This window comes from Dermacentor silvarum, chromosome 8, assembly GCF_013339745.2.
Source record: "Dermacentor silvarum isolate Dsil-2018 chromosome 8, BIME_Dsil_1.4, whole genome shotgun sequence".
NCBI lineage: Eukaryota > Metazoa > Arthropoda > Arachnida > Ixodida > Ixodidae > Dermacentor > Dermacentor silvarum.
In genome coordinates this window covers 132,590,321-132,616,941 of record NC_051161.1, presented here as the reverse complement: position 1 = coordinate 132,616,941, position 26,621 = coordinate 132,590,321, and the positions used below count along the sequence as shown (strand labels likewise).

The following is a 26,621-nucleotide window of genomic DNA, read 5'->3' as shown; positions in this document are numbered from 1 at the left end:
CCTGCTGTTTTTGCACATTCCTTGCTATTTCCGTTCACTGACTGCCATCGAGCAAACTGGGGTAAAACTCGTGCGAACGAGAAACTTGGCGCATCCTGAATAGCAGCCCTGTCCATAATAGTATATAGTGAAATAGCAAGTCTGCAGTCGAGCTCTGCAGCATTCGCTAGCAGCTGGCTGCAATTTCCTTTTTTTACCGCACGGGGATACGAATAAGTAAACCAGTAATTAAAAACGAAAAAAGAGAGTTTGCTTGTTTTTCCATTTGAAATGCTCAAACGTTCGCTGTAGATTTTGGCTAAAAGATCAAAGAAGTGTTAAAGAAGCAGATCAACTGCTAATCCCAGTGCATGCATGTTAAAAGCTTTGTTTATGAATATTTGTTGGGCAGCTGTATGTCCGAAAATGTTGAAAAATGTCCATTAAGCAAACAATTTCTGTATCGACTTCAGCGCCTGCTGTAAGATAATCTGCCGAGATTCGGTGCTTCTGATCATAATTTGGTTCATATGTAGAGAACAAATGTTGCATCCATCTCGTGACAGCGTTCATAATGGCAGCAAAAGCAGTTGCTTCCAGAGATACAATTCTGGAACGCCATTTCCTGCTGTGCTATGTCAGCGCCGCAGCGGGAGCAGAACCAGCTGCACCGCTGTAGTGAAAGCTTGCAGAACGGCACTATAGGAACAAACGAGCCACTTCGCGATGCTGCCAGTCCTAGACTGCGTCCTATTCGGGGTCCTAGTAATGAGCAATTTTCTTTTGGGCATGTATTTTTCCCTCCGGAAGAAGGCTTTGCGTATTGAGAGTACGTCTGCAATGGCGGAGATATTTCTTGGAAGCCGAGCACTGAAGATTCTTCCGCTGGCGGCGTCATCCGCGGCATCGCTCTTTTCTCCGACGGGTCTGATCGGCTTCACAGCGCACTACTACGCTTACGGTTGGCACCTTATTTGGACTTTCACGGGGCCTATTCTGTGTCTTCCGTTGGCCACCCATGTTTTCGTACCCGTGCTGTACCGGCTAGGCATCACATCGATATTCGAGGTGAGTGCATTGCATGTAGAAGATTGGCGTTGTAGATATTAGCCCATAAGAAGCTCATAGTTAAAAAAATCAAGAAAATATGCAAAACGTGACCCATTACGCACCGTAGCCAGCGCTATATGGTTGCTAAAACGAAATGTTATAAAACGCTCCGCTTTCGCCCTAAAGGCGTTTTTAAATGCGTGAGCATTTCTGTTTATACCCAAAGAAAAAGCCTACAGCAAATTCAAGATCTCCGAGAGCACAGGGCGCACATTCGTCGCCCCTGGGTGGCACAGACACGGAGTGTTCTTCGCTACGCAGTAAATCCACGGGCACGATACCATGCCGTAGTGTTCCTCTACGTCAAGAAGTGGATTCTAGGGCTAGTAAAGCCAATGACACTATAGGCAAGCAAGGAGATGAAAAAAATGACAACGAAAGCGTTGCAAAAATGCTGAAACGCCTGCTAGAATCAATGCGCGTGATTCTCTGTGGTCTCCAGACTCCGGCCGCTAAAAGCGCCGTGCATGTTCTCATCGTACTGGAGCAGCTGATCGCTGCTCTTTACATAATTTAATTACCTTGCTTGGCACCTGTGGTGCTCACGCAGGAGAAGCCCACACACAAGCTTCTTCGCGGCGATTTTTTGCGAACTTTCAATTGTATTCGTGACTCCGTCCATGCTCTGGAAGGTAGATGACACGTTTGAATGATCTTTTTGGACTTTGTTGATAGCCATGAGGATGCTGAACTTGCCTTTACCGTTGTACATCTTTTTCTATGTCATCATCGCCCCTCATCCAGCCTTTATGTCCCCGTTCCCCCCTCCTCATGTGCAGAGTAGCAGGCTAGTGCTTGCTAGCTCAGGCCGACCTCTCTTCCTTCCTTCAAATAAATTATCTCTCTCTCTCTCTGTCTGTCCGTCCGTCCATCACGCAAGACGAACCGCTATAAACAAATGAATACATGAAACAAAACAAATGCGAAAGGAACAACGTTGGCGGTGGTAAGAGAGAGAGAATAAACTTTATTAAAGGTCCTGAAGGGGCCTAGGCACCCCTTACGGGGGCCGGCCCGGTGGCTCCACCCATGTGGGGACTGGGAGTCGTAGCTCGCCAGCCACCTGTTGGGCCTTCTGGACGGCCTGGTGTTGAAGGGTCCTGTCTGGTCTCCTGAGGTGGTTGATCCAGTTGTCCTCGGTGGCAGGAGACCCGAAGCAAGCGTTTAGCGCGGGACACTGCCACAGTATGTGATCTAAGTCGCACTCGTATTTTGGCATTTAGGGCATTCTGGCCTTGTATCTGGGAGATATTTGCTGCATATATAGGGGTTGGGGTAACTGTGCTTTTGCAGCAATCTAAGCGTTAATTGTTGTGCTTTATTTAGTGTTGGGTGAGGTGAGGGGAGTTCCTTTCTCGATAACTTATAGTGCGAGCAAATTTCGTGATAGGAGATAAGTGGCTCCGTGGTGAGTTTAGAACCTATGACCACAGGCTGAGAAGCCGAGTGTGTTACCCACTGGGCCAGAGAGTTTCCTACAATAATCACTAGAGGGAACCCTGGTGCTGCAATCGTTCAGCTACAGTGAGAAAGATGGATAGTACATGCATTTGTCTGATCAGATCTTCGTGCTTCTGGATCCAGACGACATTGTGGCTTTGTTTAATGCAATTTACCTGCTGTCATTTTCCTACATTTCTGAACCATTCATACTTTCTTAAGTGCACAATACTTTTGCGCGCACACTCAAATGCTACTAATTTCAGCGGTTAAGCCGGTCGAGGTGGCCAAACCGAAACGCGCTAAGCGTTTCGAAACGCGCTGGCTTGCCGTGGAGAAATTCATAAGGGAGTTCTACGATTCTTGTCAATGCATGCGTCCGTGACGTAATGCTTTCAATATCGCGCTTCTGTGTTACAGGTCCTGTGTTCGAATGCTGACGTCGGACCACTTGAATTGTGTTTATTTAATTCTTTCTTACATAGTACTTTGTTGAAAATGACGAGTTTACGAAGTTTAGGCAAATCCACGTTCCTATTCTTCATTCCCGTGCTGGATGAACATTTGCCGCTCTTGGAGACACCAGCATCAGTCTTCCCTCTAGGAATTATTGCATGAAACTCTAGGCACTGGGCTATACACCCACGCTTGCAGAAGGTGAACGTATCTAAACCATCTGAATGTGTGGTACCAGCGGAAGAAAACAAATGTCAAAGGAAAACAGTTTCGTGGTGATGGTGGAATAAAAGTCATCTATAGGATCACATGTAGAGCCAACTTGGAGCATTGTCGACATCAGGAAAATTCCGATCCTACGAAAAAAATGATGCCAAACCCACCACATCCCCGTGCAGTTCCGCTGAACGCGGGATGCGCATTCCGTTGATTATAACTATTTTAAGGCGCCAAATAACAAACATGCGGAACCATACATGGGCGACAGTTCATGATAGGTGCCGTAGGGGTAGTCTATAATATTCCGCCCTTCTACAGTCGTTCCTATAGGACAAACTGGGCGCTGTGTAAATGATTGGAGCCGGGAACACTAACGAAGTGTGCAGGACAATAAAGGGGGGCCAAATTTACCTAAGCATATTAGAAACTGATCCTCGCGCTCTTGTGGGCCATGCTTTTGCGACACATGAACTCTGGCCAGAAGTAAAGACACGAAAGCCAAGGAAATGATGGAAGCGTTTTATATCAGTAAGAAAGGTAGCTTGTGTGTTAGTGAAACGTTCATATCATTGTGTAAGGCAGAGAAAACGTTTGTTGAACGTTCCTTAACAAACCGCACTTACTTCAATGTCTTTGCTTCGCTGGCACTGACTGAGAGTATATATTGTTACGACGCGAGGCAAACGGAGATTAGAAATCAGGCCTCAGGGCGAGCCTCGGACGAGCAAAAACGTTCTCTTTCTCGTGTTCTCCGCTCACACTCCTTTCTCTTCCACTAATGCGGCTACATTGAAAGTAATATTGCTCCCCTCCTAGACGAAGCCCGTCGGGCAAGTCAGCTAAGTTCTCGGTGTGAAGGGCGTGAGACGAGCGACATGCACAACCTCAGTCTTGGTGGAGCGACGTCCAGTTGCGGTGAGACGCGCCAGTCGATAATTCCCTTCACTGAGCTGGTCAACAATAACGTACGGACCGGTATAGTTGGCGAGAAGTTTCTGACACAGGCCACGTTTGCGCACCGGACACCATAGCCAGACTAGATCCCCTAGAGAATAGGTGACATCCTGATGGTGCCTCTCGTACCGTGCTTTTGACTGGTCTTGCGAAGCCAGAGCACGTATGCGGGCCAAGCGTCGAGCTTCTTCAGCGAGACACAGAATCTCGGCGATGGTGAGATCGTCGTGGGTGGAGAAAGGAAATAAGGTGTTCCGTGTGTGATGCGGCGGACGAGCGTAGAGCAGGAAAAACGGGCTGTAGCAAGTAGTCTCGTGCTTTGCTGCGTTAAAAGCGTATGTAATGAAGGGAAAAATGTCATCCCAGATTTTATGGTCCGATGCCACGTACATGGACAACATGTTCACCAGTGTGCGGTTGGTACGCTCGGTCAGCCCATTTGTTTGCGGGTGATACGGTGTCGAGTGGAGAAAGCTGGAAGCGCAAATCGAAGAAACTCTTCCACGACATCTGAAGTACATTGGCGGCCGCGGTCACTGATGATTACTCGAGGAGGGCCGTGACGGAGAATGATCGAATGCAGCAGAAAAAAGGAAACTTGGCTGGCGGTGGAAGATGGCAAAGCAGTCGTCTCACAGTACCGGGTCAGATGGTCGGCACATACGATGATCCAACGGTTCCCTTTCGATGAGCGGGAAAAGGGACCCATCAGATCAATTACAGCTTATTCGAAAGGAGAGCTTGGAGACGTCAGTGGTTGTAGGAGGCCGGCTGGCGTCGTAGTTAGGTGGTTTGTGGGCTTGACACTGAGCGTAAATGGCTACATACATTTCAGTCGACTGACGCATTCGGGGCCAGTAAAACCGTTCTTGGGCACTAGGAAATGTACGCGCTGCTCCGAGGTGTCCGGAGGTAGGATCGTCGTGCATAACCTGCAGAATAGTGAAGCGTAGCTTCTCCGGTACTACAACAAGGAAGCGGGCACCAGTGGTTGCGAAATTCTTCTTGTAGAGGAGGCCATCACGAACACAATATCCTCGGCTTGTTGTGGAGTCATGCGCAGCGTTGAAAAGCGGCTATAAGCTGAAGTCTTGTCGCTGCTTCTTCTCGAAGGTCTCTTTATCAGGAAATGCAGGTGCCAAAGAAGCAATCAAATGATCAAAGTTATCGGCATCACAAAGAGTGGTGTTTAGCGGCATTCGCGAAAGGCAGTCAGCATCAGCGTGTCGGCGACCACTCTTATATGAAACTGTGAAGTTGTACTCCTGGAGGCGTAGAGCCCAGCGCGCGAGTCGACCAGAGGGATCACAAATAATGACAAGCCAGCACAACGAATGATGATCTTTGACGATTGTGAATGGGCGTCCATACACGTACGAGCGAAAACGTTGCACAGCAAAAATGACCGCTAGGTATTCTTGCTCCGTAACGGTGTAATTGTGTTCAGGCTTACTTAACGTACAACTCGTATAAGCAATGAGGTGTTCGTTCCGGCCGCATCGCTGAACGAGGAATCCACCGACCCCCACACCATTCGCATCGGTGTGGATCTCTGCCGGTGCGGCTGGGTCGATATGCCCAAGGATGGGACCCGTCGTGAGTAAGAACTTCAGTTGACCAAAATAAGCGTCGCACTCGTGAGTCCACTCAAAAACGGCGTCCTTATGCAGAAGACAAGTCAGGGGATAGGCGACATCGGCAAAAGCAGGTATAAATCGGCGGAAATAAGAGCAGAGGCCTAGGAAACTACGAAGCTCTTTAACAGACTGAGGAGGCCTAAACGCTTCAACAGCTGCTGTCTTTTGTGGATCAGGCCTGATACCATCCTTGTGTACAAGATGGCCATGCACCAATGTCTGCCACTCACCGAAGTGACATTTCTTAGAATTGAGTACTAGGCCGGTGTGTTCGATGCAGTCTAAGACGACTTCCAGGCGCCTGTTGTGCTCTTCAAAAGTGCTTCCAAAGATGACAACGTCGACTAGGTAACACATGCAAATATGCCATTTGAGGCCTCGAAGAATGGTGTTCATAAATCTTTAGAAAGTCGCGGGTGCGTTGCAAAGCCCAAACGGCATGACGTTGAACTCAAAAAGGCCATCCGGGGTTATAAAGGCCGTTTTTTTTATCCGCCGGGTGCATTGGGATTTGCCAGTACACCGATCGAAAATCTATAGAATAAAAGTAGGATGCTGAATGAAGGAAATAAAATGCGTCAGCAATCCTTGGAAGAGGATAAGCGTCTTTCTTGGTAATGGAATTGAGACGGCGGTAGTCCACACAAAATCTCCAAGTATCGTCTTTCTTTTTCACAAGTATAACTGCAGCAGCCCACAGACTAGATGATTTCTGAATTACTCCTTTCTGTAGCATTTCGTGAAGCTGTTCGTCGATAACCTGGCGCACTGACGGGGACACTCGATATTGTTTCTGTCGAACAGGCTGCGTCGACCCCGTGTTAATTCTCTGCTTGGTTCGTGACGCAGGAATGGACGGCACGTTATACCCCTGGGCGAAGTCAAAGATGCTTAAGTGTTTAGTCTGGACGTTCACTAATGTACGGCGCTCGTCCATGCTGATCTACTTGCTGATCATCGGCAGAATCTTCGAGTCTTCCGAGCAGACGTCAACTCGTATATGTGGAGCATCTGCGAGCACGGCGACTGGCGTCGATCTGTGCTCTTTGAAGGAAGCAAGCTTCATGCCAGCAGCTACCACTGCGTTTTCGCCTGAAGGGTTGACGACCCATAATTTAGGGCGCCGCTGAGCAAGAGACACCAGACAATGTGGTAGAAAAATATTCTTCTTCATGCACGGTAAATACGCCGGCTGTACTGTGGCGTCGAAGGCCCCATGAGTGGTAGTAGCGCAGCCCACCGGCACACACACAGCTGACAAAGCAGGCACGAGAGTGTCGTCACAGGCATGAAATGCGCCATCCTCGTCTGGAGCATCCTGAATGAGCTCGTAAGAAATGTCACCACTCACAAACATCTCCCCTGTTCGGCAATCAACGGTGGCACCGACATCTGTGAGAAATCAATACCTAATATAACATCATGTGAGGAACGGGGGACGATCGTAAATTCAGTCCTGAAAACTCTACCACCCAGTGACACTTGTGCAGTGCAAAAACCAACAGGCCGCAACGAATCCCCGCTCACGCCACAAAGTATTGCCACTTGGTTCCATTGAAATACCACTTTGCGTCCTAATAACCTTTGGAAAGCGAGACTCATCACAGAAACAACAGCACCTGTGTCCACTAACGCCAATGTAGACACGCCATCAACGAGGACTTTCACTTTGTTCTTCAACATAAACACAGGCGGAGGCATATCTTTCATCAGCGAATCTCCAGCGACCTCACCTCGATTGGCCGCGCTCTCTAGTTTTCCGGCGGTGGTGATCTTGAACGACGCCGTGGTGTAGGAGACCGGTGAAATCGAGGAACAGGAGGTGGCGTCACGCTACGATCGGAGGCAGGTGGGCGGTTCCGTAAGTTTCCTTGCCAAAAGTTGCTGCTAGAAGGCGATAGAAGGCCACTGGGCATTGGGCGCTGGGGCAGCAAGTTGATCATACCGAGACCTTTGGCGATGAGGACAAAAACGGGATGTATAGCCTAGAACGCCACAGATGTAACATGTTGGAAGCGGACGGCTTCTGCGGTAGTCGTCAAAACTGTCAGACACGTCTGCACGCCTAGGACGAATGACTGGGTCGTAACGCGGAGCATTGCCAGTGGTGGGGCATCCAGAGGAACGTGCGTAACGAGGGCGAGGTGAAAATCGGGTATCCGAAGAGTAGTGGCCTCTCGATGCCGGTGCGTGTCGGTACTCTGATAAATCCGCGACGTTGACCGACGGTTGCCATCCATTCAAAGGTGGAGAAGTCGCCGGGGCTTGCGAAAGGAGGCATCAGAGACATGAGGCAGGCGACGTGTCGTCCCGTTGTGCCGGTCCAGCTCTTCGCGGACGATCTGTCGCATGATCGACGCCAAGTCAAATGAAGAGCTCATATCCATGCTGGCCAGAGTGGTAACATTGGCCAATCGACCAAACTTTGGCGTTATTCGGCGCATCTTCAGCGTCTCGAACTCACGGCAGTGCTTCATGACATCAGACACTGAAGCGAGACTGTCCTTGCCGATCAGAAAATTGTATACATCCTCTGCTATGCCCTTGAGCAGATGCCCGACCTTGTCTTCCTCGGACATTCTTGCGTTGGCTTGCTTGCACAATTTCAAGATCTCTTCGATGTAGGCAGTGCAAGTCTCACCTGGTAGCTGTGCTTTCTGTGCCTGGGTGTGCTCTGCGCGTTTCTTTTTTGCCTCCGAGTGGTCCAAAGCATTCCTTTAGGTCATGAACGAAACGTTCCCACGTTGTTAATAATTCTTCGTTATTCTCAAACCACATCAGGGCAGTGTCAGTGAGAGCGAAGACAACGTTTAGTTGGTCGGTAGTGTCCCAGTCGTTAGACTTGCTCACCCGTTGGTAATGCCTGCGCCATTCTTCTACATCTTCACCTGCTCTCCCGGCGAAAACCCGAGGTTCTAGGTAGTAGCGCCACGTACCAGCAGGCATTGATCCCGGAGCGGCAGGTATCGGTCCCCGAGCGTCTCCTTCGTTGTCCATGTTAACACGCGAAGGTGGTAGTCCGGCGAGGCGACGACTCCGGCGAAGAATAAATGGCTCCGGTTCCGCGGTTACTTCAAGTACCCAGCACCTTCACCAAAAACTGTTACGACGCGAGGCAAACGGAGTTTATTAAACAGGCCTCAGGGCGAGCCTCGGACGAGCAAAAACGTTCTCTTTCTCGTCTTCTCCGCTCACACTCCTTCCTCTTCTACTAATGCGGCTACATTGACTGTAATAATATGTACATACATGCATGAATGTATGGAAAAACTTTATTGTGGATGGGAAAAAAATTTGCACTTGCACTAGTGGTGCAACGCTGGAGCAAACAGAGGAGAGCTTGTGATCGACCAAGCTATATACAGCCAGGGTCACAATCCCGATGACGCTGGATACTCAAATGCACACTCTCGCGCTCTCGTTCTTGAAACTCGGCATCTTCTACTCGACGCCTCCTCTTCTCGGTTGCAGCTTCGGCACGGTATTCCGGATTGGCTCGCCGCCGACGCGCAGATTCTCGCTTGGCCGCACGACGGGCTTCAAGACACGGCCTGGCGAAGCGTCGACATGTCTAGGCGAAGCGAGGCACATGTGGTTGCTAGGCGATGCGAAGTGACGTCATGGCTAGAAAGATCAGGTGCGCGGTCATAGCAGCTCGGTGCGGAGCAGCGGCGAAGCGAGGTGCCGCAGCTATGCCAAGTGGTTGCTAGGCAACGCGCGGTAATGTCATTTCTGGTCTACGCTATACGGGCCAACCTCCGGCTTAAACAGCTCCGCTGTTAAAGCTTTACTGATATGTGCGTGTTTTCCGTAAAAATAAAGTAGTTGTGGGCGGCGCTCTGTCCCGTCGCCTTCTCTTGTGCGCTGTGTGTTATCTGGCGCCCTAAATAGAATGAATAGAGACAAACTTGCCCAAAAAGAAGTTCTCTGACGCCTTCCATTGGGAAGGAGAGAAAGAGGACAAACATTTCTTTAAAAAAAGAAGAAAGAGAAGAAGCAGGTGTCTTCCTGCTTGTGGGGCGTTCCTTCACTGAACGAAACGCCACAGATCTTTGAGTGCTCATGCGCTTCTAGTCGCGCAACACAGACATATATGCACCCAGTGAGATTATAAGGAATGATGAGGGGTGCTACGGGCCGGACTTTGGTGAAGCTTCAACAGCGTCTGCTTGAACCACGTTGACCATCGGAGAGGGTCCGGCAGGGAAAACGAGGTGACATAAAAACAAATAACACAAGTTTAATAAATGGTTACGGGTGAGCCCTGTGCTCTAAATCAAACATACCAGAAACGTGTTACCCACGCTAGAGCAAAGCAAAAGTGTTCTAAACGTGGCTGCTTCCTGGATTTGATATACACCCTCCACCATCCGGACATTCTTCCCATCTCCTGCTCCCACGTTGAACTCATACAGTCCATCGGGGGTTACGAACGCTGTTTTAGGGGCGAAGCTCCTTTGGGTGTGGGTCTGTCCCTCCTCTGTAGTATGTAGTAGTAGTAGTAGTAGTCGTCGTCGTAGTAGAAGTCGTCGTCGTCGTAGAAGGTAGCCACGACTACTTTTATGAAAAAAAAAATTCCTTAAGTTGTGTCTGTAGCGCGGAATCGAACCAGGGACCCCGAACGCGCGGCGCTAACCACTACGCCACGAAGTGCACATGGACACACGCACCACGATGACAATAAATACCCAACGTTAACGAAAGACTGTGCGTTTCTAACGCGTTTGTGCTAGCGCGTTACGGCCCGTGTAAGAAGCTGGTGTAAGACGCTGTGGCCTCTCCGCCTTACCCCCGTATTCATAAACACTGGGCCTCTTCGATTATCCGTCTCTGACAGTCCCGGACTGTCCGAAAAACTGCATACGCAACGCTCATTGGCTGAAAGCACTGTCTCGGGCATTCCGGGACTGTCAGGAACGGATAATCGAAGAGGCCCACTGATGGCGTCGGCAAACGCGGTGCACGTTCCGGCATGTGTAAACGGCTGCGTAAGACGCTGTGGCCTCTCCCCCTTACTAGAGAGTAGTGCACGTTTCTAACGCGTTTGTGCTAGCGTCCCCTTAAGCGGGAGATGGTGCAATTATAATGAAGGGCGCTGTTATAAAATAGGAAAGACGTCACATATGGCGCGTGTCATTGGTGGAAGTGAATCGTTCGATTTAGTGCGGCGAGACTGGGCGAATTACACGGAAGATTCACGGTTTACTGATGATTCCCTCCGGAGCTTCGCCGACTCATCATCATTCACCCCGTGGATATGCGGTGTTTTTTTTCTTTATCGTCTTCTTGCGTGAGGATTTGCCCAAAGGCAGAACACAGATCCAGGCTGGAAAAGTATTCCGCACTTTAGAGGCAATCAAGGGCGTCGTCAATTCACGGCATAGGTTAGACGTATTTTCGAGTTATCTTATTGAGCGCCCGGTAATCGACACAAAAGTGCACGGAGCCATCTGTTTTGCGGACCACAACAACAAGACACAACCAAGAACTAGCCGAGGCGCGAATTACCTTGGGTTCCAGCATGTCGGTGACGTTGTCTTCGATGATTTTCCGCTCGGCTAGAGACACACGGTATGGGCGACGCAGCACGATAGATGTGTCGTCAGTGAGAATGCGATGCTCTGCAACAGTTATTTGTCCTAAGGTCGACGAATAGACGTCGAAAGAATTAGCATGTTTTAAGGGCGAAGCTCCTTAGGGTGTGGGTCTGTCCCTCCTCTGTAGTATGAAGTAGTAGTAGTAGTAGTCTTCGTCGTAGTAGTAGGTAGCCACGTCTACTTCTATGAAAAAAAAAACACCGCATATCCACGGGGTGAATGATGATGAGTGGGCGAAGCTCGGGAGGGAATCATCGGTAAACCGTGAATCTTCCGTGTAATTCGCCCAGTCTCGCCGCACTAAATCGAACGATTGACTTCCACCAATGACAAGCGCCATATGTGATGTCATTCCTATTTTATAACAGCGCCCTTCATTATAATTGCACCATCTCCCGCTTAAGGGGACGCTAGCACAAACGCGTTAGAAACGTGCAGTACTCTCTAGTAAGGGGGAGAGGCCACAGCGTCTTACGCAGCCGTTGATACACGCCGGAATGTGCACCGCGTTTGCCGACGCCATCACATGACTGCTAAGAGAGTATAACCCCCGTATTCATAAACGCTCCTCGACTTGAACTTGACTGGCCACCGCCTTCAACGCGTTTCGAACGCGCTGCCCAAGGCGGTGGCAAGTCAAGTTCAAGTCGAGGAGCGTTTATGAATACGGGGGTAAGGCGGAGAGGCCACAGCGTCTTACACCAGCTTCTTACACTAGCCGTAACGCGCTAGCACAAACGCGTTAGAAACGCGCAGTCTTTCGTTAATGTTGGGTATTTATTGTCATCGTGGTGCGTGTGTCCATGTGCGCTTCGTGGCGTAGTGGTTAGCGCCGCGCGTTCGGAAGCGAGGGGTCCCTGGTTCGATTCCGCGCTACGGACACAACCTTCGGAATTTTTTTCCCATAAAAGTAGACGTGGCTACCTACTACTACGATGACGACTACTACTACAGAGGAGGGACAGACCCACACCCTAAGGAGCTTCGCCCCTAAAAATTTCCGAAAGTTGTGTCCGTAGCGCGGAATCGAACCAGGAACCCCTCGCTTCCGAACGCGCGGCGCTAGCCACTACGCCACGAAGCTTTTTTTTTCTTTATTACCTTCTTTGCAACAATACATACACCCGTAGAAAGCAGGTCACTTGGCGCTACACAATATCGCACATGGACACACGCAGCACGATGACAATAAATACCCAACATTAACGAAAGACTGCGCGTTTCTAACGCGTTTGTGCTAGCGCGTTACGGCCCATGTAAGAAGCTGGTGTAAGACGCTGTGGCCTCTCCGCCTTACCCCCGTATACATAAACGCTCCTCGACTTGAACTTGACTTGCCACCGCCTTGGGCAGCGCGTTCGAAACGCGTTGAAGGCGGTGGCCAGTCAAGTTCAAGTCAAGGAGCGTTTATGAATACGGGGGTTATACTCTCTCAGCAGTCATGTGATGGCGTCGGCAAACGCGGTGCACATTCCGGCATGTGTCAACGGCTGCGTAAGACGCTGTGGCCTCTCCCCCTTACTAGAGAGTACTGCACGTTTCTAACGCGTTTGTGCTAGCGTCCCCTTAAGCGGGAGATGGTGCAATTATAATGAAGGGCGCTGTTATAAAATAGGAATGACGTCACATATGGCGCTTGTCATTGGTGGAAGTCAATCGTTCGATTTAGTGCGGCGATACTGGGCGAATTACACGGAAGATTCACGGTTTACTGATGATTCCCTCCCGAGCTTCGCCCACTCATCATCATTCACCGCATGGATATGCGGTGTTTTTTTTTTCAACAAAGCCAGCAGCTGTTGTGTGTGCGCGGGTTTCAAGTCAGTGCTAACGGCTGCTGTAAGGGCGGCGGCCGAAGAAGAATCACCAGGAGATGGGTCACCAGAAGAGAGTGGTGTAAGTGGCAAGACGCATACATGCTCCGTATCGGTAACGCATGCAACGGTCGTGCCTTGCGGAAGTAGGATTTTTTGTGGTGTTTGGTTCGTGGCACTGAGCAGTGCAGATCCATGGTGGAATCGAACAACTCCTGATTTAAATTCTATGCATTTAGTAAGGCAACGGGAAAGCGGGAACACCAAGATGTTATCATGGTCAATGTCGTTGGATAGGAGGGCCACAACTTGGTTTCGTCCCGGGAGTAGTTCCGTATCTTACGCGGCGGTCAGGTGAAATGGCTTGTGGGTTTCTTCGTCAAGCAAGTGTTCAGTATCGATAAAGTGTACCACACGCTACCCACAACAAATAGCAGCAGAAGCAGAAGATAGAAAATCCCATCCTAAAATCAGCTGGTGAGAGCACGGGTATAGCACAGCAAACTGTATATGATAGATCATATCATCGATAAGTACACGCGCAGTACAGACGGCAGAAGGTCGAACAGTGTTCCCTTCGGCTCCAACCAGCGTGGGACCATCGTAAGGCGTCATAACTTTCTTTAGGCGGGCCCCGCAGGGGCGTCTGCGTCAGCAGGCGTTTGGTGTGTTGCGACACCACGGACCCGAGCACATGGGGGTTGGACCATCCCGCGTCTAACCGTGCGCGGCTTAGCCGTGTCCGGGGAAAAGGGGATCCTGGAGGTTGAGCCGAAGCCGGGAGTTTGGACCTTTATGGCCCCCCGGCGGAGGCAACACACCTCTTTGGCCTCGGCTTCACGTAGACGGCACCCCCGGACTGACCCACCCGGGGGAAATCGGTAGTTGCCTTTTCCTGTCTCTCTCTCTCTCTCTCCAACCTTCGTCTTTCTGTCTCTCTTTGCATCTCTCCTGTGTTCTTTTCACTTCCTTTTACTTCCAATTTTCCAGGCAGCAAGGGTTAACCTGGTGTAATTTATCCAACCTTGGGTCTATTATATTAGGTTATAGTGGCTATGTACAGCTGGCGTCTGCGTCTCCTTCGGGTCTCGTAGCGTCCCCTTGTTGGGCTCGGTGGTGGGTGGCTGGCATAGCTACCGAAATCAGTGTTACCTTTATGGCTTTTTCGTCATTTCCCCGACTCCTTGATCGCCCTCATAAACGAGGGCGCACCCAAGAAGTTTTCAAGTTTTTTGGCCACCAAGTAGATAAGTTTCCACGATTTCACGTGATACACTCTGAGAAAACTGAAAAGTCAGCAAGAATCATCTCACCTTTCCTGGTTGCGAAATCACTGATTGAAACTTTTGGCCCAGGTTACAAAGTCTCCAAGTTGGCAAGCGGCGATCTACTTCTTGAACTTCGTGATAAAATGCAATATGAAAAGCTACCTAAACTTGTGTCTTTCGGGGCCATTCCTGTGAGTGTCACCCCCCACCGTTCTATGAACACCATTCGTGGTGTCATCTCCGATGATGATCTAATGGAGCTTACTGAGACTGAACTTTTGGAGGGATGGAGTGACCAGAATGCCATCAATGTGAAAAGAATTAAGATGAGGCGTGATGGTAAAGAGATTCAAACCAAGCATCTAATCCTAACATTCGGCTCAAGTGTGCTTCCCGAGATTATCGAGACAGGCTATGTAAAGATCCGAGTCAGGACCTATATCCCGAATGCCCTCCGCTGCTTCAAATGCCAGAGGTTTGGCCACAGTTCTCAGAACTGACGAGGCCGAATAACCTGTGCCAAATGTGCTGATGAACATCCGTCTGAATCTTGTGAGAACGCGCCACACTGTGTAAATTGTGATGGGGAGCACGCCGCGTACTCGCGGTCCTGTCCATATTGGAAGAAGGAGAAGGAGATCGTAACGATCAAAGTCAAAGAGAACATATCATTCTGACAAGCACGAAGGCGGGTTTCCTACCTGCCGAAAAATAGCTTTGCCGACGTGGCGCGTCAGGGGGCAGCGCCACAACGGCCTCTGGCGGCTGCCCGGCCCGCACACAGTGAGCAGGCGGTGACGCCATCCGCACCCTCGGCGGCTGCAGCTAGCGCTGCGCCGCCATCCCAGAAGAAGGGGCCATCGAGCTCCGGGCTGGTGGCCTCAAGGGTCTCGTCTCTTGAGACGAGGCCTCCACGTCCAACACCTCGCTTGCAAGAGCGCGTGTCCAGCGCCCTGCAAGAGGCAATGGACACAACAACCAACCAGACGGTGCCATCAGCGCGTAGTGAGCGGCGAGATTCTCGCGATCGCTCCAGAAAAGAAAAATCCCGCATCACAGGGCCCGTCAAAGGCTCTGTGAACTGATTTGCATTCCCTGAACACACAGCACAAACTCCTCTTTCATTATGAACACGCAAATATTACAATGGAACGTTAGGGGTCTCCTTTGTAACCTTGATGATGTCAAAGAGATCATTCTTAAATATAGTCCGAGGGTGCTGTGTGTCCAGGAGACGCATCTCAAAGCAGACAACACCAACGTTTTAAGGCACTATGCCATTTTTAGCAAGGACCGCGACGACGCTACCGCCTCGTCGGGCGGTGTCGCTATAATAGTAGATAAAGGTGTTGCCTGTCGGCAATTGAACCTCCGAACTTCCCTTGAGGCAGTTTCTGTCCGAGCAATACTGTTCGGTAAGCTAGTCACAATTAGTTCTATTTACGTCCCTCCTTGGTATCAACTTTCCAAGACACAGTTTCAAAGCTTCATTGATGAACTTCCTCCGCCATACATAGTTGTTGGTGATGTGAACGCTCATACCCCCTTATGGGGCGACTCTCGTTTAGATGCGCGAGGACGCCTTATAGAAAATTTTCTGTTTTCTTCAGGTGCATCTATACTTAACAAGAAAGAGCCAACTTATTACAGCGTTACACATAACACATACTCAGCCATTGATTTAAGTATAGTATCGAGTACTCTAATTCCGTATCTGGAGTGGTCTGTTCTCAGGAACCCCTTTGGGAGCGACCATTTCCCAGTTATGCTAAACTTAACAAAACAAGATACATGCTTGCCACATTTTCCTCGATGGAACATGGACTCGGCCAACTGGGAAATGTTTCGAGAGCATACGTATTTAGGCGGAGATGAAATTGCTGTTTTTAATGTAGAAGACGCTGTTGCATACCTAACAGGTTTCATTATTAGCGCTGCAGCTAAATGTATTAAGCAAACTAGCGGATTAGCTAATAAGCGTCGCATCCCATGGTGGAACGACGCGCGAACGAAGCGCGCAAACGAAGCGCGCAAACGAAGCGCGCAAAAATCAAAACAAAGCTTGGAGATTGCTTCGCAATTCTCCAACTGCTGAAAACCTCATTACTTTCAAACAGATCAAATCACAAGGTAGGAGAACACGTCGACGGGCAAAGAGGGAAAGTTGGGATAGGTACATCACCAGTATAAATTCGTACACCGATGTAAGAAAAGTCTGGAATCGGGTAACTAAACTAACAGGTCGGGAGTCGCATCCCCTACCCTTAGTAAGTACACAAGGTGATAGCCTGGAAGATCAGGCGGATTGTCTAGGCGAAAATTTTGAGTATGTGTCAAGTGCATGGCATTATACCGAAGCATTCCTGAGAATCAAAGAACGCGAAGAGCGGCGACCCCTAAATCGCAAAGGCTCATCGAGTGAGGCCTACAATTCCCCATTTACTTTAGCTGAGCTTAAAGCATCTCTCGCTTGTTGCAACAACTCAGCGCCAGGTGGGGATCGTATCATGTACGAAATGATTAGGTACTTACACCCCGAAACACTGAAAACACTCTTGTCTCTTTTTAATGCCATGTGGGCGGCTGGCTGTATTCTGTCTTCATGGAAAGAAGCCATAGTCATCCCCATACTTAAACAAGGCAAAGACCCGTCCTTGGCCAGCACCTACAGGCCAATAGCTCTAACAAGCTGCCTGTGCAAGCTGTATGAAAAAATGATAAACCGGCGCCTAATATGCTTCCTAGAAAATAACAAAATTCTGGACACCTTCCAGTGTGGTTTTTGAGAAGGTATGTCTACAACAGACCACCTTGTCCGCATTGAGGCATATATTAGAGATGCTTTCATACATAAGCAGTTCTGCCTGTCTGTATTTCTAGACCTAGAGAAAGCCTACGACACCACATGGCGCTTCGGAATTCTCCGAGATCTTTCGGCGATGGGTGTTCGTGGCAATATGCTTAACAAATCGAAATTTACCTCACTAACCGCACATTTCGCGTAAGGGTGGGTAGAGCTTTATCTAGGCCATTCACACAAGAAACTGGTGTGCCGCAGGGCGGTGTGCTTAGCTGCACACTATTTATTGTAAAAATGAATTCCCTGCGTACAGTCATCCCACGCACAATGTTTTATTCGGTTTATGTCGACGATGTGCAGATAGCCTTTAAGTCATGTAATATTGCCATCTGCGAACGACAGGTGCAGCTGGGAATGAACAGATTGTCCAAATGGGCAGAGGAGAATGGTTTTAAAGTTAACGCTCAGAAAAGCACTTGCATACTCTTTAAAAACAAGAGAGGCGTAACGCCTGTCCCAAGTATACAAATCAAAGGAGATGCGCTCTCTGTGAGCAGCGAGCATAAATTTCTAGCAATCATTTTAGATTCCAAGCTTACATTTATTCCTCATATTAAGTATCTGAGGGCAAAATGCCTGAAGACAATGAACGTTCTAAAACTTCTGTCCCGCACAACATGGGGCAGTGATCGAAAGTGTTTGCTTAACTTGTATAGCAGTCTTGTCCTCTCACGGCTTGATTACGGGTCTATAATTTATAATTCTGCAACGCCAAGTGCATTAAATATACTAGACCCCGTTCACCATCTGGGTATCCGCATCGCGACCGGTGCTTTCCGAACAAGTCCGATCCAAAGCCTCTATGTAGAGTCTAACCAGTGGTCACTCCATCTGCAGCGTTCATATAGCAGTTTCACATATTTTCTGAAAGTACAAGCGAACAATGAACATCCTTCTTATTCAACCATAAATGATGTTACCGCTGCCACACTCTTCCATAATCGACCTGCAGCGAGAAAGCCATTCTCCTTGCGTGTCACTACTCATTGCACGTCACTAGTCATTGCCATTATCTTATTCCATGTAGATTTTATGCACTTTACAGCGATTATTTTAGGCCCCTTTACAGCCACGTCACATCTACTTCTCTCAATTCATCACTTCACTGCGAACTAATACTGTCATGGCGCTCTTTGGCCATACCTGGCCCTTGCGCCACTAAACCCCAACAATCATCATCATTTCTTTAGGCGGGAACACAAATGAGCATTCATAATAGAAAAAGCCGCAGCAGTATCCACTAAAGCATCCACGGGCACCCTTCGACATACATAGGAATCATATAGGATGGGCGCGCTGGAGGAATTTCAGCCTTGTTTGTGTGTGCAGTTTTCCTCCCGGAAACTGCATCGATTAGTTTTCCGAGCGAACGGTAGAAGTGAGTCACGCCGAAGTGGTGACGACGAGAAGCGGAAGGGTGAAGGGGGACGGCGTCTGGCTTAACGGTAAGCGCCTCGTGCTTCAGGTGATGCGGGCGGAGATGGAGAGCGCTGCGGAGGTGAAGACTAACACCGCCCTTGGTAAGAGGCCACACTATGAAAAGCGCGCACGCACATATCGTAGCCCCGACGCTCGTCTTGCTGGCGCTTGCGGCAAAAACGCCATATGTGACCGGGATAACCGCAATAATAGCACGTAGGAGACGGACGCCAAGGTGGGTAGTAGGGGTTGTTGGGTGTACCGGGTGACAGTGAGGTCAGATGGGCCGATGAAGGCTCTGGCGGAGATGCGGGAAGTTAACCGTGGGCGCAGTAGTAAATTGGTATTGGCAACGGACAAGTGGCGTGGCTGAGAGGCTTGGCAGGAACTTGCGCGTATCTTGGTAGTGCGGTAGTCGGTACTGCGTGAGGGACAGGGGCTTGTACTGGCACAGCGCAAGTCAAGGACGCCAGTTCTTCTCTGATAACGTCACTCAATGACGCACCAAAAGGCTGGCTGGGACACGTCGGATGCAAGGATAAGCCCATCGATTGCAACTCTTCGCGTGTGAGCGTGTGTATCAGTGTACGTAGATCGTGGTCCCCCGTAGAATGGGTATCATCAATGTCGGGATGTAGGCGGACAGACTCGAGCTCATCGAGGTGCTGACAAGTGGTGACGACGACGGCAGCCGGATTCTTGGTGGCCAGGGCATTGAAGGCGAGAGTTCCAATGCATTTCAGAATGTGGCGTACTATGTGCGACTCCGACATTTAAGAATCCACACGTCGGCAGGGTGCAAGGACATCCTCGATGTGCGAGGTGTAGGACTCGCCCAGGTGTTGTTTGCGAGCATCGAGGCTTTTCTTGGAGAGAGTGGACCGAATGGCCGGTGTGCCGAATATTTCGCGAAGCTGGTGCTTTAAGCAAGTACAGTCGGTCAAGTCGATATCGTTGTTAAAGAACCACGTCTTCGCCACACCAGACAGATAGAAGAAGACAGGGCGGAGTTTAAGGACATCATCCCATTGATTGGCGGAACCGACCGATTCATAATCATCCAGCCAGTCTTCCACGTCCTCTCCGCGAAAACCAGCGAATAGATGCGGGTCACGCTGGGACTGTTGAAGATAAAGGAAGGAGTGGCAACAGGGGCACAAGGCTGCACATCCTGCGGCATGTCGGCTGACGGTGGGCGCAAGCAACGACCTGAACGAAGCTCTAGGAGGCCGACCGGACAGCCAAGGACGTAGGACCGAAGAGAACACTCCACCACATGTGACGTCTCGGTTGGGACGACGTTTATTAGATGCGGGAGCTCGTCAGTGAACCAGCGCAGCACATACGCGATGATGATGATCAGATATACAGGCGAAGAGGAGAATATGCAAAAGTGGGAGGATTATGATGATGATAATATACAGATGAGGAAGATGTGCGTAATAAGCGCCCACAACATTGCTACGAGAGAGACATTCTGCCTGGGTCAGACGACAAAACAGGCGGTCTGTCCACCATCTTGGCTACTGTGTCTCACGTAGTATTAAAAGATGTTACGTAAAAAGACACAAGGTGGGAATATATACACGGTATTTACACTACGTGAGAGACACAGTAGACAATATGGTGGACAGCCACCAGCACCCAACAGAACCATATTCTTTGTCGTCTGCCCCAGGCAGAATGTCGCTCTCATAGCACCACCCCCGGCGGTAGAAGCGCCATCGCGACATTGTCGTTAGAAGGAGGGTGGTTAGCTTTCCGTCTGCGGACGTGAAATATGTCACTGGGAGCGATCGCAGGGGGCAAAGTCAGAGAGACAGGAACAATCTCAGAGCAATATATATATATATATATATATATATATATATATATGGTGCGGTGTGGCCGGTGTAGGCCTTCTGTTGAGGTTTCCGCACATGGTTTGTCTTTCCCGTCCGCTTAGCCTCTGACGCCTCGTCGCCTACGGAGTGCAGCTTCAGCATCCATCAGCAGTTCCTACACGCCACCTACTGCTTCGCGTGCGATGGCATCAACTCAGAAAACTGCTGTGCTAAGCGGTGCTGAAAGGCAACGGTGTAGACGTGCGAATCTCGCATTGGTCCGGTAAGCTACACGCCAGCGTGAAGCAGAATGGCTTTGCGCGTTAGCGGCGCACGCTGCGAACTCTGCCACTCGCATTCCTGATGCTGGGTGCGTCGAAACTGAACTGACTTCCCAAGACACTACGGAGCCAGAGCAGAATGCTCGTACCTTCGCTGAAGCAACTCGGCAGCAGGACGCCGCTCACCAGCCAAACCAACAACACGGTCACCGACCCGCAAATCGTGCGCCTTTCGCTGCAGAGGACGATGAGTTCACGAAGCAAACATGCAACAGCTTCTGTAAAGACACGTTTCACTTTCGTGTTCTACAGATTCCTTTGAAAGAGGGATCAACCATATCTTCTTTTTCTTTGCCCACTGCAGGACGAAGGCCTCTCCCAGCAATCTATTGCCCATGGCTAGCGCCTAGCCCATTCCAACTTGCACCTGGAAATTTTGTCATTTTGCAATGGAATCTACGTCACCGAGGTTCCGCAAGAACAGCAACCTGACGCTTTAATAGGCTGCGCCACAAACGCATCGCCCATGTCCAGTTTTCAATGAAGGTCTTTCACGCTAAAAATTTAGCTAGCAGCGCCATGAATGCATTGGGTATGTGCCGCTCTTTAATTAACTTCTTGCTATCTTTGGTCACTGGGTACGTGCCCCTTTTATGGCAAGCAATGGAATGATTCCCAGTGTTCGTAGGCACCAGCGCGCCACGCTTCTAGTTTCTGTTGACACGTGCAGGCTTCTCGGCAGTGACACTAGATGGTGCAGTGGGTCCGGAATCAAATACGAGAGTAGAGCCAGGTGGACACATGACGCTTTGTTCTGTCTTCACACGCACCGGCGAACCATGAATTTCGGAGGCCACGCATAGGCTTCGCGGCGGCGGCGGTAGATGGCGCCAAGCGTTCTTGGGAAGCGCCAAGGAGGACTGCCGCTACAGTACCGACCTCATACATAACTAGTTTCGGCGGTGACAGTACGTTATGTCACTATATTGATTAAATGCTAACGCATTACTGTTGACAGTCATCGTGAGATGCGTTATGCCGCAATTTGTTTCGTTCCATCGTTCTATGCGCTGTCCTTAACTTTGTATCGAGCTTCTTCGTGAACTTTAACTTTAGGTACCATTTATTAGCACCGGTAGAATGCAATGATGGTAAACTTTTCATTCGAAGGACGGTGGTAAGTTCCTAGTGAGTATTTGGTAAAGCATGTCGTATGCACAAGAACTATTTTTCTTCCCTGCTAGTTAGGATAAAATTTGACTCTGTATCAAAATCTGCTTAAACAGGGATAAAGTGCCTCGGACGGAATGGCGTACGTTTTGATAGGCGGACCAATTATTCTCAAAAGCGCCCTTGTCATTCTTGGTGTTTTAGTTTTAACGAGTGCCTAGGGTGAGATGACGGGGTGTCGTTGTCGGTGCGGGCGGTCTCTAGAGGAAGAAACCAATAAACTGAATGCTGTCCCTTGGCGTTTCTAGGCATCGTGGTGGGAAATAAATTACATCAATCAAATATGAGAGGTAGCGTTCCAAGGAAATGTGCAGGCTACGAGAGAGAGAGAGAAAGCGAAGAGAGGAAAGGCAGGGAGGTCAACCAGACGAACGTCCGGTTTGCTACCCTACACAAGGGGTAAGGGAATGGGGAATAAAAAGAGGAAAAGAGTGAGCATTGTTTGTGCAGCGAAGCACCATGACACCAAAGTCAAGTCCCATAGCTCGTGATGTGTGTTGTAGACATCTGAAATGAACCAAGGGCCAGTGGTCGTTGAGTAAATAGGAAGCTGCGGGTGAACCCGAGGGCTTACTCGAGACTTGCAAGCACTGGATTAAGAGCATCCAGTACTTGCACTGCACTTCGCGCTGCCGGAGTATGCAGCTTGCTTAAGAGTGTACGAAGGGTACTTACAAGGAACCGAAGCATCACAACCACTTGCCGGTCTTCTTGGGGCAATTTATCGGGAGTCGGCATTGTGGACTCTACCGCGGTGCACTGTATCCTTTGATGTGACTGTGGTGCCGGCTGTGGCATCGGCTGTGGCTCCGGCTGTGGCCTCGGCGGTGGCTTCAACTGTGGCGTCGGCTGTGGCATCGGCTGTGGCATCCGCTGCCGCCATAGCTGTGGCTTCGGCTGTGGCTTCAGCTGGGGTATTCGCTGTGGCTTAGGTTGTGGCTTCTGCTGTGGCTTTGGCTGGGGCTTCAGCTGGGGTATTCGCTGTGACTTCGGTTGTGGCTTCTGCTGTGGCGGCGACTGTAGCTTTGGTAGCGTGGGCCAGGCTTCAGTATTAGTGTTCTCCGGCACGACTTTGTCCCAGTTAGACTCGACTCCGCCAGGCCTAGGGGGCACAGGTGGAGGAGTTGTCGGATAAGCCGCGCTCTTCATAGAGGAATCTTTGTTCTTTGAAGACCGACGGCGTTGGGAGAGTCGCTTTCTAATGGTCGCAACAGCTTCCCGACGAGACGAACGGTCTCTTGCCATCTGCTTCAAAACCGCTCTTTCTTTCCTCATTTTAGGGCAGTCCTTTGAGGTATCATCATGAGACCCAATACAATTGGGGCATTCGAGCACGGTGGCTGCACAGGAGTCTGCATAGTGTGGCTGTGCGCAACGCGAGCAAACTCTCGTGTTCTCGGACACAACGCTCAGGTGTCCCAGCCTCAGACAGTTGCGGCATTGGAGTGGTCTTTGGATAAATGGATGCACGGGGTGTCTTAAGTGGCCCAGCTTGACGTGTGAGGGAAAAGATTGGCCCTTGAAAACCACCTTCACACAGCGGGATGTGCCGAGTCGAGACACATGAGTGATGGCGCAGCCGTCAACGGCTGGCTTAATTAAACTCGGCAAGTCGGCGCTGGAGATTGAGACGTCCACGTCGCTTATGACACCAGTAGTGGTATCACTGTCCAGAGGAATGCACGAGCGGACCTTCATGTCGCCAAGTTCCGTAAGTTTGCTCAAAGTGATCCGTGCCGTCTCATGTACAACGTCAATAGCCAAGACATTTTTTCGTGTGTTGACTCTGACATCCGTGACTTCATTTGGCGCCACCGCTTCCAGAAGCACAGAGACAGACTGCCTGTTGAGTTGCCTCAGGTTGTTGGTAGCGAGTTCTGGTATAAATAGAATTGTACTGACTGCGCTATTCCGAGTTGGTCCTGCAATCGACGTGCTTGAACACAGGTAAGCCCTGGTGTTTCTTCGTTTGGCCTTGCGGCTCCTCACAAGCTGAAAGTCGTCATCGGAGAATTCTCACTGCTGAGCGAGTAGACATTGGTATCGTCGCTGTCGGTGTCGCTCTCGAGGCCGGTCCACTTCTTAGACGCAGCTGCCGCTGAAGTCGCCATCCCCAGCAGAGGCGCGCGGACGTCAGCTTGCATCCGTGCAACAATCCATGATGGCTACCAGGAGATCTACAGAGAAATCAGGCGAAAACAGCACAGCTAGAGAAGCAGCGTTCTGGTTCGCAGAAACTTCATCTTCGTCTACGACGATGAATCTGAAGAGTGGGGAGACAGGTAGTAACCTGTTTGTTTCGGCCACCTGGTGTTCATTAACGTGCACATAAAACTAATCACTGCAGCGTTTGTGCAATATCCGCAAATGGGATAACGGACGCACTTACCATGAATGGAACCACCGCTGAGGCAGCGCTACCGGAAATTAGGCAAGGAATGATGAACGCACAGGAAGGGCCGACTCGTAACTAGTGTGCGTACGACATGGTGTAAGACGTCTATAGAACCCTTCCATTAGCACGTTTACTAACTGTTGTTCACAAGCATATGAAGCAAACAGACAATTAAGGTAGGCTTCAATTATCTGTTTTAATTTCACGGCATAAAAATAAACTTATAAATGAAAAAGAAAAGTTCCCATCGGTGGAAGCCGAAACCAGGTCTTCCACTGTGACGGCACGATGCACAGCCGCTTGAGCTAGAGACGACTATCCTTGGGCGTCCACTTTTTTATATTTCTGAATGTGTATTTCATCTAGGAAGAGAATGATATGTTTACTTTCCGGAGGAAGTTGACGGTAAAAAGAATACCTGCTCTTTAAGGTAAAGAGCTTTCGTATTTTGCAATTTGATACAGCTGTTTTGTTTCTTCTGCAGTACATTCGTCTACGATTCAACGCCACAATATCCTTGACAACATGTGCCATATATATTTTTCTCACGGTAAGATAACATTATTAATTTTTATACCACCAATTCAATTTTTGTTGAACTTTCGCACGTAGGACCCATGTTGGTGCCATAATAATCAATTCTATTCGCAGATATTTGAACTTTCTATCCAGGATAAGCCCAGCAATCCCAACGATATCGCACATCATTTGTCTGATAGCAGAGCCTATAACAAATACAGTTTATGTTTTGTCCTTTCCGAAATAATTACGACTTTATCGCAGCGGCTTCTTTATTCCGCATCAGATTGAATACAAATACAGAAGGCACGGCGAGGGATTTTAGTCTCAGTGTAATGCGAAGCAGCCGAAAGTCATAAATGCATACTCACCATTGCGGAAACATGTTTTTTTCGGTGAATATATTTTACCTGTCTCTCGGTAAACAAAAAAAAACTCTACAAGATATATATGTTTAACAAATGTGAATCTTTTGAGAACAAGTTGTTGTCCGAAACAATATATAGTAAATGCAAGAAAAAAAAACGCGTGTTCCTAAGTTCGGGAGTTGTACGAAAGATACATGCTCCGTGTGACTAAATTGGAAATAGTGGCTTAGAACGGTGTGTTCAGAAAAGTACAGTTAGAGTGAGGTCATGACTATTTTTTGATTCCATAGTAAATTTTATATCGCATTGAAAAATCCTTCCACACACTGGAACCTAAGAGAACTTCTTCAGCTGAAGCATTGGCGCAGCGTGAAAAATGTTAACTAAGACGAAATGCAAAATAGGCTTACGCAATTTCATAGAACATCTGCAGCGTGCAATTTTCTTTGCTATCACACTTTTTAGACATATTTTGAACAAAATTGTTTAATAAAACTAAATACATTCCATTCTCTGCCCAAGCTCATAACACAAACAAGAAATGCCAAACTAATACCCCTGTCAAGCGGGCAAGTTAAGTGCACTTACGGAGAGTGTCACTCGGTTTAAGAGCACTTTGCCAAATCTAAACGTCGCAAGTGGAGTGTCACTCACAGAAGAGTGTACTCCGGTCGAAGTGCGTTCACGGAACGCACTTTGCTGGCCGAGTGCGTAGCCTCGTCGCCAGCGGTTTCAATGGTTCAAAACGTAATGCATAAAAAAGGTCACAGAAGTTCATTTTACTGGTTCAAAAGTTCTTGCGCGCAGATAATAGCCTAAAACGCGTTCATATTCTGTTCTAGCAGGATCAAATGCCGCCTCGTCAAACGCCGCTATGTCGTTCTGGATTGGCTAGACATATTTCTTGGCCGGCATTGACTTTCCACGCTGTTAAAATAAAAAATCTTTTCGTTTTTTATTGAAAAAATATAGATTAACTTTGTTTTAATTAATACTACAACGTAAGACAACCACTCTTTAGAAGTAATTTGCTTTTTTATCTACGTCTTCACAAAACGCGCTCGTAGTCTGTCGTCATTTTTTTTTGTTTTTTACTGCAAGTGCGCTCTGTTTTCCCGTTTAGAACCGCGTAGCCTAAAGCGTCACTCAAGGTCCCGAAGTGCACTCCCCGTAAGTGCACTTAACTTGCCCGCTTGACAGGGGCATAAGTTTTGAATAACAGACAGAAAAATAGGCCTTTTTTCGAAAAGAA

General features: G+C 49.1%; 1 protein-coding gene across 1 annotated transcript in view; it reads left to right on the top strand.

The window, feature by feature from the left end:
- Positions 1-694: 694 nt before the first annotated feature.
- Positions 695-26,621, top strand: part of LOC125947723 (sodium-dependent multivitamin transporter-like) — a 43,697-nt gene continuing 17,770 nt past the window's right edge. Inside the window, exons 1-2 of the mRNA XM_049672976.1 lie at positions 695-1,047; positions 24,967-25,032. Coding sequence (XP_049528933.1) covers positions 706-1,047; positions 24,967-25,032 — 408 coding nt within the window. The 5' untranslated portion in view covers positions 695-705. The remainder of the gene's footprint in view (positions 1,048-24,966; positions 25,033-26,621) is intronic.